Below are 18704 nucleotides of genomic sequence, written 5' to 3'. Positions count from 1 at the left end.
TCTGCAAAGCGTAAGCCAGACCTTCAATTCCTGAAGGTGTGGCCATACTGAGGGCGAGACCTTCATTTCTATACCTTCAGTCCTGAGGACTCACTTTGGAATATTATTGTTCATATACTTGACCGCCAAGACCAGCTGATTCAACAGCATCAAGTATGGCATCATGTGCAACATTGTCACACAATCTATGTGAACACCCAAAGTCTTTCGGCGCACCCATCCACACTGCCTGGAGGGGACACGAGGTGCTCATGTTACCTCTGGCTGAGCAAAAGTCACCATCAGCACAGAAAAATTGTGCTTCCTATACTTCTCGATTAGCCATGCCAACACTTCTACCTGAATTCACAACCCCACTGTTCATGGTGTCACGTTCAGGTGCCAACGAAAAAATTAAAAACCCTGACGTTATTTTTTATTCGAGCTGATAACATTTACTGAACATCTAAACTACTTTTGGACAAAATTGGAAATTTTTTCCTCCCGTTTACTCACATTTCTCAAAATGCTTTAGTACTCTGTATCTCCTCTATGCTGTATGCACCGTCCGTTTGGCAACCAACATTTCCAAGCTCTCGCTTCATGTAGAACTCACCTCCATACAATCTGCATTTCTACTCGCCATCACATATTTCTCTTGATGTGAGTCGAGCACCTATCTAGTCACCTCGCCCATCCTGTCTTGTATTTGTATTGTATTTTTAGCTATGCACATGTACCAACTAGCCCAGCAGCCTGTTTTACTGTGATATTAAACATTCTCTAGAACAGGGTGCCTTCTTTCAATAAAGTAAAATGAACACATAATACATGGGTAAATAACAATAGATCAGGTATCCAATTTGTACAGCACGGGCAAATCCAATGGATAAAATTTTGGGGAGGGGTATCATGGTAAAACACTGTATAGTAGGCGCACAGGGCACCACGAAACTCTGTAAATGTAATGATTCTGACACCCCTATAGACACAGTTGTTTAGGGCACATAATTTTTGTGGGGAAAATCTCTTCATTAGTGACCGTTCAAACAAAAATGGTCTTACACAGGTAGTAGCCAAGCAAGCTATGTTTCTCCAAAAGTCACATCATGCATTTTTCAAAGGGAGGGATGTGCAAAATTCTTTTTTTTTTTCTGCAGCCCTCTTTGAACCCAAATGAGCCAGTCTAGGATGCTCTGAATCAGTTCAAACCTGTATAATTTTCACTCTGGGACTGAACCAGAGCCGAACCAAAAAGAATCAGTCCGGACTGAACCTGAAAAGATTTCGGTTTGACACCTTGATCTGAACACATCCTTCTTCTAATGGCATGTTTATTCTTCTGAAGGTAATTTTTAAATAAAAGAAAGCTGTGCAGCATAAACTGCCAATTACTTGCAAGCATCAGCAGTCCTGGCTTTGTGTTTCTTCTTTATTACTTCCTATGTTATTTATTAGAAAGCAATAGACAGGGCTTGGGTATCTAAAGCAGTTCTAGGAGGTGTGTGGGTTTCAAAATTCTCAGAGGACACCTTGCTATTCTATCTTCTTGGCACTACAGTAAAACCTCATTAATTTGGATTTCCCAGAACAGAAAAAAATGTCTGAATTAACCGAATGTCAAATTATCGAGGGTATCAAGGGAACAATGAACAAATGCTTACTACATCAACACGCCTTTATTTACTGGTAGAATCGGAAATCCTCTTAGACATTGCACAAAAGCACTGTGGAAGCTGCAATTGTTGTCATCTCGTGACTGATTAGCGCTTGCAGCAGTGAAGGCTTTGCGACTAACTTTGCTGTGTAGCTGCGGTGCAAGACCTGTGTCTTCATTGAAGACATGCACTTCACTTCCATGTGTGTCCAGATTATTTTAACGCGACAGTGTTAAGGAGCTCGTGTCGCAGGAAAGCCGGTGTCGTTGTCGGCGGCGTTGGCCGTGAGCGATAAATCCCGGAAGGCACTTCATAAATAAAAATACTTGCAAATGAGCTGGGTGGGAGTCGAACCAGGGTCTCCGAAGTGTGAGACGGAGATGCTATCGCTCAGCCACAAGTTCGGTGGTTCAAAGCGGGACAAAAGCGCCTCTAGTGAATGCGTTGTTGCCCTAGAAACGTGCCGTAGGAAGTTATACTGCTGTGTATATCAGTAATTACGAGCATGTAAATTACAAGAAGTCGCAGTTACATGAGTAGCAAAGTATGTTTCCGCTACATTTCTTCTGCGCACACGCAGAGCCATCTTGCAGCAAACACAGAAGACCCCCCTCCTCGCAATGTACGGTGCTGCCCTGACACGTGGCGCGCCACTCGCCCCATGATCGCGTCTGCCTTCATGGCGCGTCGCGGCCCGGCTGTTCGTGCCGATCGCAACGTTTGGCTCGCTTAGATTGTTTAAGTGGGCAGTGCGAATGGGGTGCGATAACACTATCGCGTTCCTTTCTTGAAGGTGAAGCTTAAGCGTCCTCCAATTTTTTTGCCAGTGAGTTGGTTGCTAACAGATCGTATGTCCTTCACGAAGTAACCGGCGGATTTGATACCACCATGCAGGCCGCAGTAGAATCACTCATCCCCAACAGCTTCTACCATGCTTGTGACGTGGCGTTTGCATTGCGCTTGCATTGCACTGAGTCACAATGAAACTACTGCTCGCCTTAACCACTGCTGTTGAAACTGTGGTCGCTATCGACAAGATCAAGATCATGGAGGGTGACCATGCAGTTCTGACAGCATGCAGCCAATGCGCATTGAGTCTGTAACTAGTGAAACTAGTTTGCTGCAACCACTGTGGACAAAATCGTGGTCACTATTGTCACTTAGTGACGGTGAAGAACACAGTAGCAAAACTGTGAATCGTGAAACTAACTTTGGGGCTAACCTCTGGCCACAAAAGCATGACACTCAAAGCACAACCATAGCCGCGAATGCAATCAGCGATTATCGAAATCTGATCTGTGGGTCATGCGCATCGACCTCTATACACAACTAATCCAAGGTTCCATTGTAATCGCTGGTACTCGCATACCTTCCAGAAAATACAACACTATTTGAACCATGCATACAATCTGATTACACAAGAAGAGTAAACTGCTGGGCTAGTTGGTGATCTTGCATACTGAAAAAGATTTTGTGTCAAAATACAACACACACAAGAAAGACGACGACACCACGGGCACTTTTCATGCATGATGCATGATTACACAAGGTTCAGTGAGAACATGCACGACATGCAGAAACAACAATAACATTCAAGTAAATTCCAAATCATGCAGGCTTGTCTTGCGCTGAGTGACAACGTTAAGTTGTTCGTGGGTGAAATGGAGTCCCCGGAGAAAGGATAAATAAGAACGTGTGTCGCTATCAACCCAGTCACAGATGGTGGCTACGCAGTTCTTAAAGCATGCAGCCACTAAGTGAAAATGAAACTACTTTTTACCACAGCAGGCAAAGCTGTGGTCACTATCGACGCAATCATGGTTGGCGAGCACACAGTTCTGAAAGCACATGGCCAACGCAGTGTCATGTGGGACACGAAACACAAGTATGAAGGCTATTCCAGCATTCATGTACAGTTTCCACTGATGACTAAGGTGATGCGGACTCCGCTGCTTAGTTTTGGTTGGACACTAGCTACTCTTTTGCTCTTTTGTAGTGCACTTCACCCGCTGTGAGAGTTGTTCGGATTAATTGGTGTACAGCCAAATATATCTGAATGAATGACAGTTTAATGCCATTAAATAACGCATGTGCCTGCCAGGACCACAGAAAAGTCCTAAATATGCGATTTTCTTAATTAATGATTGTCAAATAATGTGATTTTTCTGTACCTTATTGGCACCATGTACAACCGCTGTCAGACTTAACCCAAACAATGAAAACACATTTATGGTGGCTTAACTTCAGCAAACACAGACTTTAAGAAGCGAGCAGTGAATGCTTTGAAAGGAAGACACAACAAGGTATCCTGGCCACGGCGGCCACATTTCGACGAGGGCAAAATGCGAAAGCACCCATGTACTTATATTTAGGTGCCTGTTAAAGAACCCCAGGTGGTCCAAATTTCCAGAGCGCCCACTACAGCGTGCCTCATAATGAGAAAGTGGTTTTGGCATGTAAAACCACATAAGCTTACATAGTAAGGTAGCGCTCATTCAAGGCACCCCAACTATAAAACTATAACACATTCTATATAACTATAACTGTGTTATATAACTATATAACTATAACTATAATGTGTTATATAACTATAACACATTCGCCATGAGAAGCAAGAAGGTGCTTGAGAAATTTTCAGCTTAAGTATGATGGTGATTGTACAAGTTAGCAACATGCTGAATGTTTCACTTATTTCGCAGGTTCTTTCAAACCCCGAATTTCTAGCTGAAGGCTCAGCTGTTGCGGACCTACTTCACCCAGACCGCATCCTAATTGGGGGAGAGCAGACTACCGAAGGCCAGGCGGCTATTCAAGAGCTGTGTTCTGTGTACAAGCACTGGATTCCTGAAGACCGTATCATCACCATGAACACCTGGTCGTCAGAGCTTTCCAAACTGGTAAGCCCTGCCTCGGGATTAACTTTCACATTTTCAAATGGACTAGGAAGAATTTTCGCCTGAAGTGGTGATATTGTGACATGATTAGTTACGCTTTCTTTACTAATTAGTGTTCGTTCTTTCATAAACAGCTAGCACAGGCCCTGGTGGCTCGGTGGCTGTGGTGCTCCGCTATTGGAATGTAGATCATGCTTCCATTTTCAATGCAGTCCAAATAAACTTGGGAGTTCTCCATTACAATGCCTTCCAGAGGCCCTGTGTTGCATTATGATATATTACATTAATCACTCAATAAAACAGTCAGTCACGAGATGCAGAGCAAGTAAAAGAACAGTGTGCAGGCTCTTATACTATGATGCTTTTGTTTCCTTGAAGTTATCTGCTTATTGTTTTTCGGAATAAATGTGCTCTAATAAGTGGTTTTTATGGCTTGCTAGAGTTGTTTGATCTTGCCTTTGCAGGCTGCAAATGCTTTTCTAGCCCAGAGGATTTCTAGCATCAATGCGGTCTCTGCAATCTGTGAGTCAACTGGAGCTGACGTTTCTGAAGTGGCACATGCCATTGGAAGTGACAGCAGAATTGGCACAAGGTTTCTACAAGCTAGTGTTGGTAAGCCCAATGTGCTGTGTTGTTGTGCGAGCTCCAAGTGAACATATAGCATTTTTTATTATTTTCTTTTTCACATGCAGTGAGGCACTGTTATATGTCAAAGTTTGGAAGTACTTCAGTGAACTCGGCTATCATATTTGCTCAAGTGACTGTGATTGCTCAACAGCTAACATTTCATATTGCATGCACAGTAAAACCTCGTTGAATCGGATTTCACGAGACTAGAAAAAATGTCTGAATAAACCAAATGTAGAATTATTGAATGTTTCAGGCAAACAATAAACAAGTGCTTACTAGTACATTAACTTGCTTTTATCAACTCAAGAGATCTGCAACCCTCATTTCCATTTTGCATTAAATCAGCACAGAAGCTGTAATTCTGGTTGTCTTGTGAGTCATAAAAACTTGCAGTGGCAAGGGCCTCGCAAGTTCCTTCGCAGTGCCGCAGTGGTGCAGGACATGTGTTTTCATCTGAGTGGATGTGCTTTTCACTACCACATCTGGATTATTTTGTCACCTGTAAGCTCCTCGGCAGCTGATCGTTTATCACGTCACTCGCTGGTTTGACGCCAACACATGAGCCACAGTAGGATCATTTTTCATCTGCAGTGGCTTTTGTTAGGTTAGTGACATCGCGCATGCTTTGCACTGAGTTAAAATTAAACCACTGCTTGCTGCAACCACTGCAGATGAATGTGGTTGGCATCGATGCGGTCATGGATAGCAACCACACAGTTCTGAAGGCATGCAGCCAACGTGGTAGACAGTGTAATGCATGGTGGTAAACGCAAGACTGAAAAGGCACAAAGTGCTTCTTTTGTTTCCATACAATTTCTGCTGATGGCTGTAGCTATGAGGACTTTGCCACTTCATTTCAGTTGGACGCTAGCACCACTTTGTAGCGCACAGCATGCTCCAAGCCGAAATTAACTGGTGTACAGCCAAATACGTCCAAATCAATGAGATCTTGGTGTCATTAAATAATGTATATGCTTGCCTGGACTAGAAAACAAATATGATTTTCTTAATTGGGATTTAATTAATGAAATTTTAGTGCAGCTACTTATTGTGGCCTGATCTTGAAAGAAGGCATATACAGTCAAACCTTGTTATAATAAAATAATGGACGTAACAAAGTAGGTGAAATTCCCCTTGAAATCACCATAGAGAGTCTTTGTGCAGTACATGCAGTAATTGATATAACGAAGTAATTATGGTTCCCCCTTCAAATTCATTTTAACGAGGTTTTACTGTGTTATCCTTCCATGAGAGTTGTCCCAAGAATTTCCAGCTGCAACCAGTAAGAAGTGGCCGATGTAACTTGCCGATAATAGGCCGATAATTATGTGGTGAATAGCTATCCCCAGACTTGTCCAAGGGAATCACCTTCCCAACCTTCCAGTCTTCTGGAATGCAGGCTGTCTGAAGACATTGCTGGAATAGATTAGAAAGTATTACAGCACTGTACACTTTAGTCCTGATTAAAAACGTTGAAAAACTTGGAATTACAATCCGACGCTATCATGTCTGTAGGTTGTGTGTAAGTCGTACATTATGATTTCTCTACGTATTTTAGCTTGAGAAATTCAATTAGTTCAGTAACTTCCTTGTGCCACATGGAGTGCCTGGGTATGCGGCGTAAGAAATTCTTTTTGCCGAAACAACGTCCGGCAAGAAGCTTAGCAGCAAGGCTCATGTATACTTAGCTGCTGTTATTGTTGACCGAGTGTGTTGGAAGTTTCGGTTCTCATTTGTGGTTCTTATCTTTCCCTGGAAGGTTTCGGAGGCAGCTGCTTCCAGAAAGATGTGCTGAATTTGGTTTACCTGTGTGAATGCCTCAAGCTTCCGGAGGTTGCCAACTACTGGTATCAGGTAAAGGTTTACTGCCTCCTTTGCACACAGAATCAAGTGAAGCTCCATTTTGCTGCACTCTGTGCTCAATCTATAGACAAGAATTTTCAGCAGTTGTAGGCAGCAGCCATGTTTTGCCGGAGCTGTAAAAACAGGTCAAGAAACGTCCACGATAGCTCCCAGACTGTTCTTACCGCACGCTTGACACCTGGTATTCACTTACCATTAGCTTTCACGTCGTCAAACCTGCAGTCCCTTTGTGGGCCACGCCGACAGACTATGGCAGGCGTCGAGATTGTGCATGCTTGCTTCTAAATGCAGGTGTGAGAGTAAAACAAATTCTTGTCTATAGGGAAAGTGCTAATACACACAATTCAGTCTATGCCAGATTTTGGGGAACATCACGTAGGCATTGTTAAATTTCAGGTTGTGGAAATGAACAGCTTCCAGAGGACTCGGTTTGCCCAACGAATTATTGAGCGGCTCTTCAACACTGTGGCCAGGAAAAAGATTGCCGTGCTTGGCTTTGCCTTCAAGAAGAACACTGGTGACACGAGGTGTGTATTGTCCCACTATGAACCACTGGTGCGCACAGTGGAGTGTTATCCTTGAAATACTATATTCAGAGGTGCTTACAGTGGCACTTTGTTCATTTGTTTCTGGTTCGCACAATTTTGCTATTTTTGTTTACATGCACTATGTTTGAATCAATCAAATTGTTTGAATCAATCAAATTGTATGCACTACGTTTGAATCAATCAAATTGTTTGAATCAAATTCAGATCAGACATTTTCCCAGAAAGTAAACTATCTTCTCATGCCATCTCAAACCACGTAATCAGGAATGTTCTATATAAAACTGTCGTTTTTTTTTTCATCATTCGAACAATTTCTATGTGTGTAGTAGCTGGAGCAGAAATGAATAGGAGTGATTTTAAAGAATAAATACGAGTGTCAGCACTGTGGTCATGAGTCTGGCTTCAGGCCACTAACATGCGTAAGTGTGCCCCAACAGGGTGCATACAGGTCCTTGTAATAAATTGAAAAGTGCGTTTTCAAGGCCTTTGAAAGTCCTAGAATTTTTTTGCCTTCCTTGAATATCCCCTTCAGAAACAATACACCGGCACGAGTGCTCATGGTTTCATTTTGCAGAACTGCATGGAAAAAAATAAAAGGCTTCACCATATCAAACCGCGAACGGAGCGAGAGCCACGTGCCATGCTTCGGTGCTGGCTTGTCTGGCACTGTTTATGCTGCTTTCCTCACCGTACTGTTCGTTTCGCACCTCGCCCGTTGGTCTGTCTTGTCTCACTTTCCCTCTTGCGCATGAGGTGAAGCTATTGAAGGTAAAGAGAGCTATAGTGGAGCAGCTTTACCACTGATGCTCAGTGCCTTTGTTAATGTAGCCACTAGTTTAACGAATATCCGCTATCGTTGTACTACCATCGGAGCTGAAACTGAAAAAATACTTTGTAGTGCCAGATACCATAAGTACCAGTCCTAATTATAGCATCTGACGCTTAATAATTGGCTCTTACGCAGTACTTGATCATTTTTCGCACAAACATTAACACTACATGGATAGCGGATTCTCATTGAGCTGCTGGCCACATTGGCAGGAGTCCAATAGGTACTTTTTTGTGTCTATACTACATCGTATTCAATGCACTGTGTTGTGCATGTGGTATCTAGGGCGCGGTGCACATGTGTTGTGTTGTGATGGACGCGTGCACACAATGGCAGTTTCAAGGTAAAGTGCTGTTGACAGTCTGACATCTGGTGACAGTGTCTAACCAGAGAGCATGCAAAACTAATGCTGCAGCTTGCATATTCTGCCTAACTACTGTGTAAAGTGTCGGTAGCAACATAATCGTTAACATACATACCTTTATTAAAATTTTTTCAGCAAGCACACTTTACGAAAAATAAATTCACATCCATTGTAGTTAAACAAATTGTCAGAGGATTTAGCCACCAGCTTTGCTAGTGACATGACACCAGTAACTTGGTAATCCATAAACGATAAGAAGCAGGCACTTAAGCTTCGTGTGTGCATGTACATACGCTTTGTGTGCGGTCAGTGCAAGACATTCAGTGCAAACAGTGCTGAAACGTCTTCTGTATGGCGAGAGAAGCCAACCATGTCACACGTCACTGAAATCAATCGCCAAAATTCGTGACATAACATTGTTTACTAAAACAACCCATTAAGTACATCAATAGATGCCTCACTTTTCAATTCTCCACTCGCATGAACTGCAGTATCGAATTAAAATGTGTTCTAAGCAGCATTTGCTGTTGATACTTTACAGATTATACCTGTGAGCTTGCACCAGTGTAAAATACGAGTTATCCCGAGTTAGAATTTTTTGGGTCTGTGCCCCTTTAAGCTTAACCTCAAAAAGTCACACCATACCAAGAAGGAAACTGAAGTGGGTTCTGCTGAGGAAAAAAGTTGACCTGATCCAAAATTCAGTCTTGCCCTGGGAAGTTACTCTACTAACTAAGCTGACCAGGAGGCTGGCCCATAGTAGGGCCATGGCAAATTAATCAACAACTCTAGTGTCGGAACAGTGAATCAATTCTACGGATTCACTAGATAGAGGAACTTTTGTTAAAGGGAAAGCTGGTGTGTGTATGAAGATATATAGAGCCAAGTCTTTCTTGTAGCTTCCTGTACCTTGTGAACTCGCTCATAACTCATTTGCTGATGTGAGCAGTTCAAAGACAGTATGCATACAGTCTACCAAATATGTCTGTATAATAAATGAATCCATTCAGTGTTTGCTTGTTTGCAATGCGGTGCACACTTTTTAACTCATTACCATCACCTTTCAATCCATTACCAACATGCAGAGAAAGTGCGGCTATCTACGTGTGCAAACACTTGATGGAAGAAGGAGCCTTTCTCAACATCTATGACCCAAAAGTTCCAAAGCAGCAGATCATCGAGTGAGTTTGTAACATGAGATGCTGCGCTTTGTTGAAATGTCACTCATCGAATTAATTTATACTTTCCTGTGCTTGTGATATCATTTCAGTGACCTCATTGGCTCGGGAGGGCAGGGCGATGGTATGTGCAAGACCACTGTGCCCTCCACTAACAGTACCCATTTAGAATAGTTCACTGCAGGACTTATTGCAATTTTCGTTGTTGTGTGCAAGTGACTGATGGAGAAATGCTGCGCAGTTTCCGAGGCAGGGATAATGCAAATGCAAGTTTGGTGTAGGTAAAAAGACGTTACTAAATCTTTACCTACAAAGTTTCATGATGTATATTGTCTAGGTTAGTGTATGAAACTTCGGGTCGGCAGGCGCTCTTTATACTAGGTGTGCTACTTTACAAACCAGCCCAAGCTGTCATTCTCCTCAGGAGGTAACTTATTTGGCTAAGATAGGTTAGGCATTTGCTGATGTGTGATAGCTTTCTGACTTTATCCATTCACTGCATTGTTATACTATCATAGATCATTATTGAAGAGCAATAAATAGTGAATTACACCACAAGTCTGTAATGTATCAGACCAAGCTTCCGCAGCAATGTGTGTAAAAGGGCTTGTAACATGCTGCTTGAGAGGGCCTGTACAATGCTATGTTGCTTTGATGATGAAGTCCTGACCTCAGCTGCATTCTCTATTGATGTACAGTGTTGAAGCAAGTGGAGATTTTCCAGGATGCCTACTCTGCTGCTCAAGACACTCATGCCATTGTTATTTGCACAGAGTGGGATGAATTCAAGGTCTGTACCTAGTTCTTTTATAGGTAAAAGATATTTTGTTATCAGTGTCACTGTGGGGCTTTCTGGCACTTGGGTAATACATTTTATAATAATTGAGCTTTGGCAACAAGTTCTTTTGGCCACATCTACAGAACACATTACTGATAGCCCTACTGTTGCAGCTTAGTAAAATGAGCACAATAGCGCCATTTGGTAATCAGCCTTTATTTTCTCTTACACAGTCCTTGGACTACCAACAGATCTACAATGCCATGCTCAAACCTCCGTTTCTCTTTGACGGGAGGCGCATTGTTGACATCGCCAAGCTCGAATCCATCGGCTTCCAAGTTGAGGTGGTTGGCCAGAAGACGGCGCGTCACAGTCTCAACCGTCACATTGCCAACCACATCTGAGGTGGGGTGGCCACTGGTGCCTCATCCTGGCTGCACTGCCAAGCTCTAGGCTTTTGTTGCATTTTTAGGGTCCACACACAGATCAGAGAATCAGAATTGTGCTTGCTAACGTTGTGGGTTACTCAAGCATGATTAGCTGATAGCAGATGTGATTGAACCCCTCCCATTTTCCAAGTTTAGGTTTCCAAGATAAGCTTGAAGTGGTATGTTGGACAACGATGCATTTTGGTCACAATTATTTGTTTGCAAGGTCGTTATTATGTAATCAAGATTGTTAATTTAATTCATCAGATTATTTGCATGAGTTGCACTCGTAAGCAGAAATAACCTTAGCTGAAGTAAAAAAAAGTTAGCTTCTGCTTTGACTTGTGTCATGGCCATGGAAGCCTTGGGAGTATTCTCAGAGAGCTAAAGTTGTGTTTTCTCTTTGGCTTGCACTACTATTTATGAGTGCGGGAACCTTGTTGGGAAACAGAAGCTTGCATTTGAGGCCCTTATAGTTGCAATTAAGTTGTGTTTTATGCATTTGCCTTGCCCTGCGAGCAGTATATAGGCTACACTTGGCTTCTAATGCACCCTTTGCTCTATCTAATCCAGACAAAGTAGTACAAGTGGAACAGTAACAGATTTATTGTGCATCTGATGTGCAACATGCTGTATTGAAGCGGTGAATCAAAATGCGTCAGCATCAGTGAGTAGAGATCTGAACACCATATCATGTTTCTCTGTGCTTAGATGTCCTTTAGATGCTCTTAATCATTTGCACAGGAATTCAATGCATACCGTTTGCTTCTGTGCCACGAAACACTATCAAGGCATGTACTACACACTGTGTGCCAGTAATAGCGACTATTCTGACAGGCAATTCTTTTTTTACACATTATACATACAAGTTTCATTGTTTTGTGCATTTCTTGCATCTGTGTAGCACAGGCATTCTTTGTTCCTATATTTGGCAAGGTATTCAGGTATTTGTTTTAGTACTTGGTAGAGGAGAGATTCATCTTTGGGGCGTTTCAACACAAAAAGAGTCCCTATTCTTTGTTTTACACTGTTATGCTTAGTTATCAAATCAAAGAGTGTTATTTGCTCCTCTAGGTTGTTCACGTAAGCTTTTGTATGTATGACAGGCTTCTTGTGTTTACTTTTTAGGTGAGCATTAATTTCTTTTGGTAGTCATTGTATTTGTACTTTGGGTGCTTTTTAATGCGACGGTGCTTGGTTATGCTGGTGTTTTAAAATTCTGCTCTTATATACCACCCTTTACAGTGGTGCACTGCTCTGTGTGTTTTTTTAAATCCCTCTGTGTTTTTCGGTGTTATGCAGTCGACTTCTATTATTTCAACCCTGACGGTACTGACAAAATTGATTCAATTATTCGGCTGGTAGGGTTAAACAAGACGCATAAAAAATGACAGAACACACTGACAATTCATTTGATAGTATTTGCCTGATGCTAACACGCCTCCAAATCAAACGCACGCCTACTTTACATGTGTGTAACATAGCCATGGCTGTAAAGCTACTAAATGAAACAGATTTAACACGCACCTGATATTTTAGCAGGAAACTTGTTGCACAAAGGTGGCCGGTTTCTCAAAGTCAGCTTTGCCAGACTTATTTTTTTTAATGTCAACTTCGCCGCAATACATCCGTGGTATGCAGTAAAGCATGTATTGTGAAGGCAGTTTTTGTTTCGTATTAGATTTCACCGTGCAGGCAGTTGTTGGCCCAATTTTCTTTTTTTAAAAGAAGCAGTTGTTACAATCGCGTGAGTACCATAATCAGACATTGTGAACTGTTGTTATTGCTTGAATATTTTCCTAGGGTGGGCCAAAAAGAGGCGTTTTAAGTGAGAGATGACATGTATTCAACGCATTCACTGTCACTTAAGCTCCACCGAGACAGACACTGCCACTGAAGGGGTCACCACAGGGGTCAGGCACATACATGCTGACTGGTCAAGTTCAAATTATCCAGCAAAAGCCAATTTTAGGATCAAAATTATGAAAGTTTGGGCCCATTGAAATGCGTGGGTGCCAGCCCGGACCTTAGGCTGTGTTCAGTTTAGCCGAAAAACCGAATTAATGTAAGTCTACTCTAGTTCTCTCATTTTCACTTGCCACATAAATACCAAAAAAAAAACTTCACCAACGTAAACCACTGTCTTTCACCTGAACAGCTGCATGTGTATGATAAGAGAACAAGTTCTTGTGTGTAAGTGACATGTCTAATGTATTCATTTCTTTTGTGTAGTTATAACTAGGTTGTGCTGCAGTGAATGCTCAAGTTTCCAGCTGGATGATAGCCATCCCACCACTATCACTATTAAAATTCAGTTTATTTTCATCTTCAGTTCATTTTTATCACTGTGGTATGATTAGGATCGTGAAAAGCAGTTTATTTCATTTCAGTCTTACTGGGTGTCCTGCAGTACCCGTCTGTAAAACTCTGCAATCTCTAAACTCCAGCACTGATAATGACTTTTACCAATGCAATTGCTTAATTCGTATGAAGCATGTTGTAAGTTTGCTGCCATGCTGATGAAACTTGGAGTCAAGGTATGCTTTCTCAAGAAAACCTCCAGCAGTCGTGCAACTAAATAAATGTCAAAATCTGACTGTGAAAAATATAAGGCATGCTCTGGTGCAAATATTACTGAAAAGGACACTAAATGGAAACACTAAAGACTACTAGTATAGTTCACTCTTTATAAGCTCCCCCCTTATGTAGTTATTTGGTGAAGGAGAATAGCCTGTTGGCAGAGAAAATAAAGGCCATAAATTCCCTTCTTAGATGTCATGCTGCGACAACTGCACCAGTGACATTATTGTAACATAGTGTACCTTGTGGTATTTTTGCACGTCTGACTCTGCAAAAGTCTACAAACTTTGCCATCTTATGCTTTCATTTGTTTACTAATGCCATGTTATCTTATTCTCTTTATGTTGATAAACAGTTTGCTAAATTTTGGTCCAGAGGCTGCCACAGTCTATAAGGTCATGAGAAAGTTGACACAAAAATTTCAAAAGTTGCATTGCCTCCTGCCTCGTGCTTGTACTACATTGTAAGAAAATTCAAAGCATGCCCTTTGATTTCTACAATGTGTAGATCATGACTGTCTGAACAATCAACAGCGGCTGGATTCATAACTGTCTGTTGGCACCAAAAGTTTTCAAGATGCGTGAGAATATTCTTCCTGCAGTGAAAGGGAATTTTATTGCCCTCAAGTTTCACTTGATCCCTACAAAGCACATGACTACATGAGTTCCACAGTGCTTTGCAAATGACAGATATAAAATTATATATAGTAGGTTTCTAGTTGAGGCTGTTTATTGCTCAGTTTTGTCTTTTATGTTTTACTATGGGTTTGTCGTGTTTAAGAGCATGACACTGTGGTTGTTAGTAAATGTTGTGTGTCTGCTGAATTCACTTGTTTTAATAGAACTTGTGTTCTTGTGGCTATATGTCCCCAGATTTGCATTTTTATGTATGGGTAGGTATCTGCAATGCTGAACAATATGTGGCTTATGTTATACACTTGGTATTATATTCTATGTTCTTGTTTTATTTTTTAATCACTGAATTAGAAGTTGACTGTGTTGAGTAAGCATTTCAAAGGAAAAATTTATTGCAAGTGCCTGCAGACCTATCTCCTACATGGCTGCTGCTGCCCCAAAGTATTGCATTGTCTTATCCTTCTGTTTGATGTTGAGGTTGTGTCATTACTGCTGTTGTCAGTGAAGTGAAAGGATCATTTTGGAAGTTTTTTCATGAATTTAATGCTGTATGATCTGTTCTCGTGTTCCACAACAATAAATTTATTTTTGTACTCAGTGTCAGTTCTGTTGATGAAGGCATGTACCATGCATAAACGGTATGGGGTGCCTTTAGTGGCTTTGCCCTTTTGTGCTCTGCATATTTGACCTACTGTGTTTAACGCAGTTTCTCTGCCAGCTGTTAGTTGTGGCCATGAACTCTGTATTTCTGATCTTGCAACCAATTTTAGCTTTTACTCTGATTATGCTGTCTGTTATCTGCAGTTAATCATTTTGCCTGTCAAATTTCGCTTGTTTCCCTTTACCTTGACTAACCTACCTGCTTTGCAGCCATGTGAACCTGCTATGCCTACCATTTTACTTTCTATCACTTTTTGAACAGTCCATAGCTCCATTTCATGCTTTTTACTTTTCTTTTTCTGCTGGTCCCATGTTTGGCTGTATGGATTTATATTACGCTAGCTATATATTACGTTAGCTAAATGTTTTTATATTAACGATACCGGTGAGCTGCCATTAATGAATAGAGTGCCTGCCATATGCTCTATAGCACATTTTCATTTATCTTTAGGTTCCTCTCTCAAGATCTGTGTCCCCGCGACTGCTTAGCCTTTGCACAAACACATACACGGTATCCAGCGAAACCGCCGTGAGCGCGAGCGGCACTCACGGCGATACCTTCCGTGGACCCCTGTGACCTGGTATGCCGCAGTGTCGCCGTTGGCGGGAAAACGAAGCTGCAAGGTGTGCACTCGCATATATCCTCGTTCGCGCCGATATACGACGCAACATAGAGCGAGTGCCTTCCTCGATTTGGCGCACGCAGCGTATACCCGTTGCGAAAGAAGCTCGCTGTAACGGTATTTTCGAAAACCTGTGGGCTGGACTTGTATTTAACAGATTTCGCTCATGAACTATCGCCTTCGAATTGTGGTATGCGTGCATCTGAATGCGCTTTGTAAAAAAAAGAAAGAAAGGAAGGGCATCTGAGCCGAGCGAAGAAATGGGGGAGACACGGAGCGTGCAACCCCGCACATATAATTATGTTCTAAAGGCCTAAAGGGAACTGCATAATGAACGATTGCTTCATAAACGATTGCACATACTGCATGACGCCTTGAACGTCAAACTTGTCCTTTCTTTTTTTTTTAAGGGAAGGGGAGGTGCAGTTCCTTTTTGTCAGCCTGATTTGAACAAGTAAGCTGTATCCCCCATCTGTCGTTCGTAAGCAGCATACTGTCGAGCCATAAATTAAGTTATTCGTACAAGTTTCGCCCCGAGCGCAATGAAAAAGAACTAGACGCCCGTTGCCTCATATTTGCCCAGTAATTTCAGAATATGCCAAAGGCACTTGCGCGTTACAACTATAGCGCGGAAGCTGTAGCTTAATTGGGCCAAACTCCGACGCGGCCTATTCAAATGCATGTGAAACGCGAAAACGCTTTTCTTAGATAACCCCTGGACCGATTTTAATTAAATTTGTTGCATTTGAGAGAGAAAGTTAGATTCCAGTGACTGCTGGAAGCGGAATTTCAATTCAGAGCTTGAATTTTGTAGAAAGAATTTACAAAAGTTCTAATACATAGAAGCAGGAAGTTTACAAATTAATAGCTCTCCGTCAAGAACAGATATCGCGGTTCTGTAAACGGTATCCATTAGATCGTTCAATTCGGATAAATTCGATATGTCAATTCAATATGTCAATATGTCGATATGTCAATATTTAAATATTACGTGAGTTTGTGACGTTGTGGACAAGGGTTCTGCAAAAGCTGTATTTACGTATTACAATATCTTGAGATTCATGTCTAACGTGTCAATTTTGTCCGCTTTAGATGTACTATTAGATGCAATTCACAGAATTGTGATATCATTTTTCATTGTTGAGTTACGGAGTTGTAAACTTGATAGTTTTCTTTTCTGAAATTTTCTTATTTTCGCCAATTTTTAATAAAGAATTGACAATCTAAATCGAAAATTCGAAACCAATTGTCAGTAGATTTTAAGTTTTGCTTTTAAATGCAACAAACCTCGTCAAATTTAGTGCAGTGGTTGCCGAGAAAAACGAATTCTCCTTTTACATGTATTTAGGAGCACCCGAGCTAAAGCTTCCTCTCAATAACTTCATAAAGAAGCTCCATTTTCCAACTCTTTTGCCTCTCTGATACACATATGGCGCAGTTCCTGCTCGCGTGTTGTATAGTACCAAGGAAGACAATGGGGAAGGTTATTGTGAAGCCGCCTTTCCGTGTGCGACGAACGTGATGGGGCATAAAAGGCTCGGCGTACAGTTCACACCTATGCATAGTTAGCCAACCATTCCAGGAATAGGGGAAGCGGGCACCTTGAAACATAAGTTATTTTTAGCGAGGCAAATTGAAGGTATAACTACATATCCCACATACATTTACGCTCGAGACACCCGGACGGTGATTTTCGAAGGTCTTCCGTATTCGTATGTATATGGTCTTGCCGTGGAGAACGCGCCGTGTAGACATGCTGAAATAATGCGTCCGAAGCTTAAGCGGAGGACGCAAATTTGCGCAGAATCGCGCCATATTCTGTTTCACAAAAGGAAACGTGTCATAGCCGCAGATCCAGAGGTCCCTTGGGTAGCTGCTTCGCGAAAACAGAGGCGCACGGGTGTTTCGAGGCATGACAGCCTACAGTCAACTCCCGACAGAATGAAGAATGTTACGACAAATAGTTGATAGTCCATACAGTGCACGTGTCCTCTCGTCCACTCTTCGCTCTTCTGCGTCCTTTTTCTCCCTCTAGCGCAACGTTTACCATTCATGTCTTTCTTTGTCATCTAGCTGATCATCATTTAGTGTCATCGGTGCACGCTATGACCAACTTAACACAAGAACCTTTCCTTCGCAGATCTATCCTGTATAACGCAATTCTGCATATTCCGAATTGTAACAGGTAGATAAACATCACAACAACACAAATATTTGATTTAGAGAGCGTTTAGGAAACAGGAAAAGAGGGAGACGCAGACGTTACGTAAGGCGCGCTGTTGTCCCTAGTTGTCTCCATGGCGCTAAAATGCTCTCAAAGCACATTTACCAACACAGCACAACCACACAGCTGTACAAAAGGGGGACGGTGAAACAGACGCGGAAGTGTTGTGCATGCACTGATCTACTACAACAGAATACGTGCAAACCTACTATTTGCTGCCCATACACGATTTAATGCCGCATTTAGTTACACTGCCAAAAAAGCGCCTCCTCCTGCTTCACTTTATGCTCTTGCCTTTCATCGCAAGCACGTGGCAGTACATGAAAGTAAGGCGACAAGAACTGTGCCATCAACATAGGTTTGTAGGCCATCAAGGCGTCATACCTTGGCAGCGTATAGCAGCTAGCACTCGTATAGTGTCGCGCTCTATATAGTGTTACGGTACCACTACAGCGCCACCCTCTAAAAAGAAAAAAAGGACGTGCGAGAAGGCAGGGAGCGTGAAATACCGAAGAACGCACGCCAGGGCATTGCGCTAGGTGTAGAAGTGACGCCGTACACTGCTCGTTATCGCTCAGGCTTAGTGCCACCGAACTTAATCATAGGCGCGAATATATGCGCCATTATGCAACGGATTGAAGCAATGCTTAAGTTTCCGCGATAAAGCTACGCATTTGCTGGCATGTCCAGGCGCAAGATAACGGAAAAGTGCTTGCAACATATCTGTGCTATGTACGTTGAGGCCTTCGAGACAGTGCAGTCTAAAATGAGTATACTATCGAACAAGAGAACAAGACTATCTTAATTGTGTATGTTAATCGCTGTACGTGCCC

The 18704-nt window shown here is 42.1% G+C and overlaps 1 protein-coding gene across 3 annotated transcripts in view; it reads left to right on the top strand.

Moving 5' to 3' along the window:
- sgl (UDP-glucose 6-dehydrogenase sgl) overlaps nucleotides 1-14962 on the top strand; it is a 35274-nt gene extending 20312 nt beyond the window's left edge. For all 3 annotated transcript variants that reach the window (XM_065432681.2, XM_065432680.2, XM_065432679.1), the window contains 8 exons: nucleotides 4337-4534; nucleotides 4996-5143; nucleotides 6921-7015; nucleotides 7421-7551; nucleotides 9851-9946; nucleotides 10036-10067; nucleotides 10642-10733; nucleotides 10955-14962. In XM_065432681.2, coding sequence (XP_065288753.1) covers nucleotides 4337-4534; nucleotides 4996-5143; nucleotides 6921-7015; nucleotides 7421-7551; nucleotides 9851-9946; nucleotides 10036-10067; nucleotides 10642-10733; nucleotides 10955-11125 — 963 coding nt within the window. In that variant the 3' untranslated portion in view covers nucleotides 11126-14962. The remainder of the gene's footprint in view (nucleotides 1-4336; nucleotides 4535-4995; nucleotides 5144-6920; nucleotides 7016-7420; nucleotides 7552-9850; nucleotides 9947-10035; nucleotides 10068-10641; nucleotides 10734-10954) is intronic.
- The last annotated feature ends 3742 nt before the right edge of the window (nucleotides 14963-18704 follow it).

This window comes from Dermacentor albipictus, chromosome 3 (genome assembly GCF_038994185.2).
Source record: "Dermacentor albipictus isolate Rhodes 1998 colony chromosome 3, USDA_Dalb.pri_finalv2, whole genome shotgun sequence".
Lineage (NCBI taxonomy): Eukaryota > Metazoa > Arthropoda > Arachnida > Ixodida > Ixodidae > Dermacentor > Dermacentor albipictus.
Note: the sequence above shows the minus strand (reverse complement) of the source record. Positions and strands in the feature narration are given on the sequence as shown.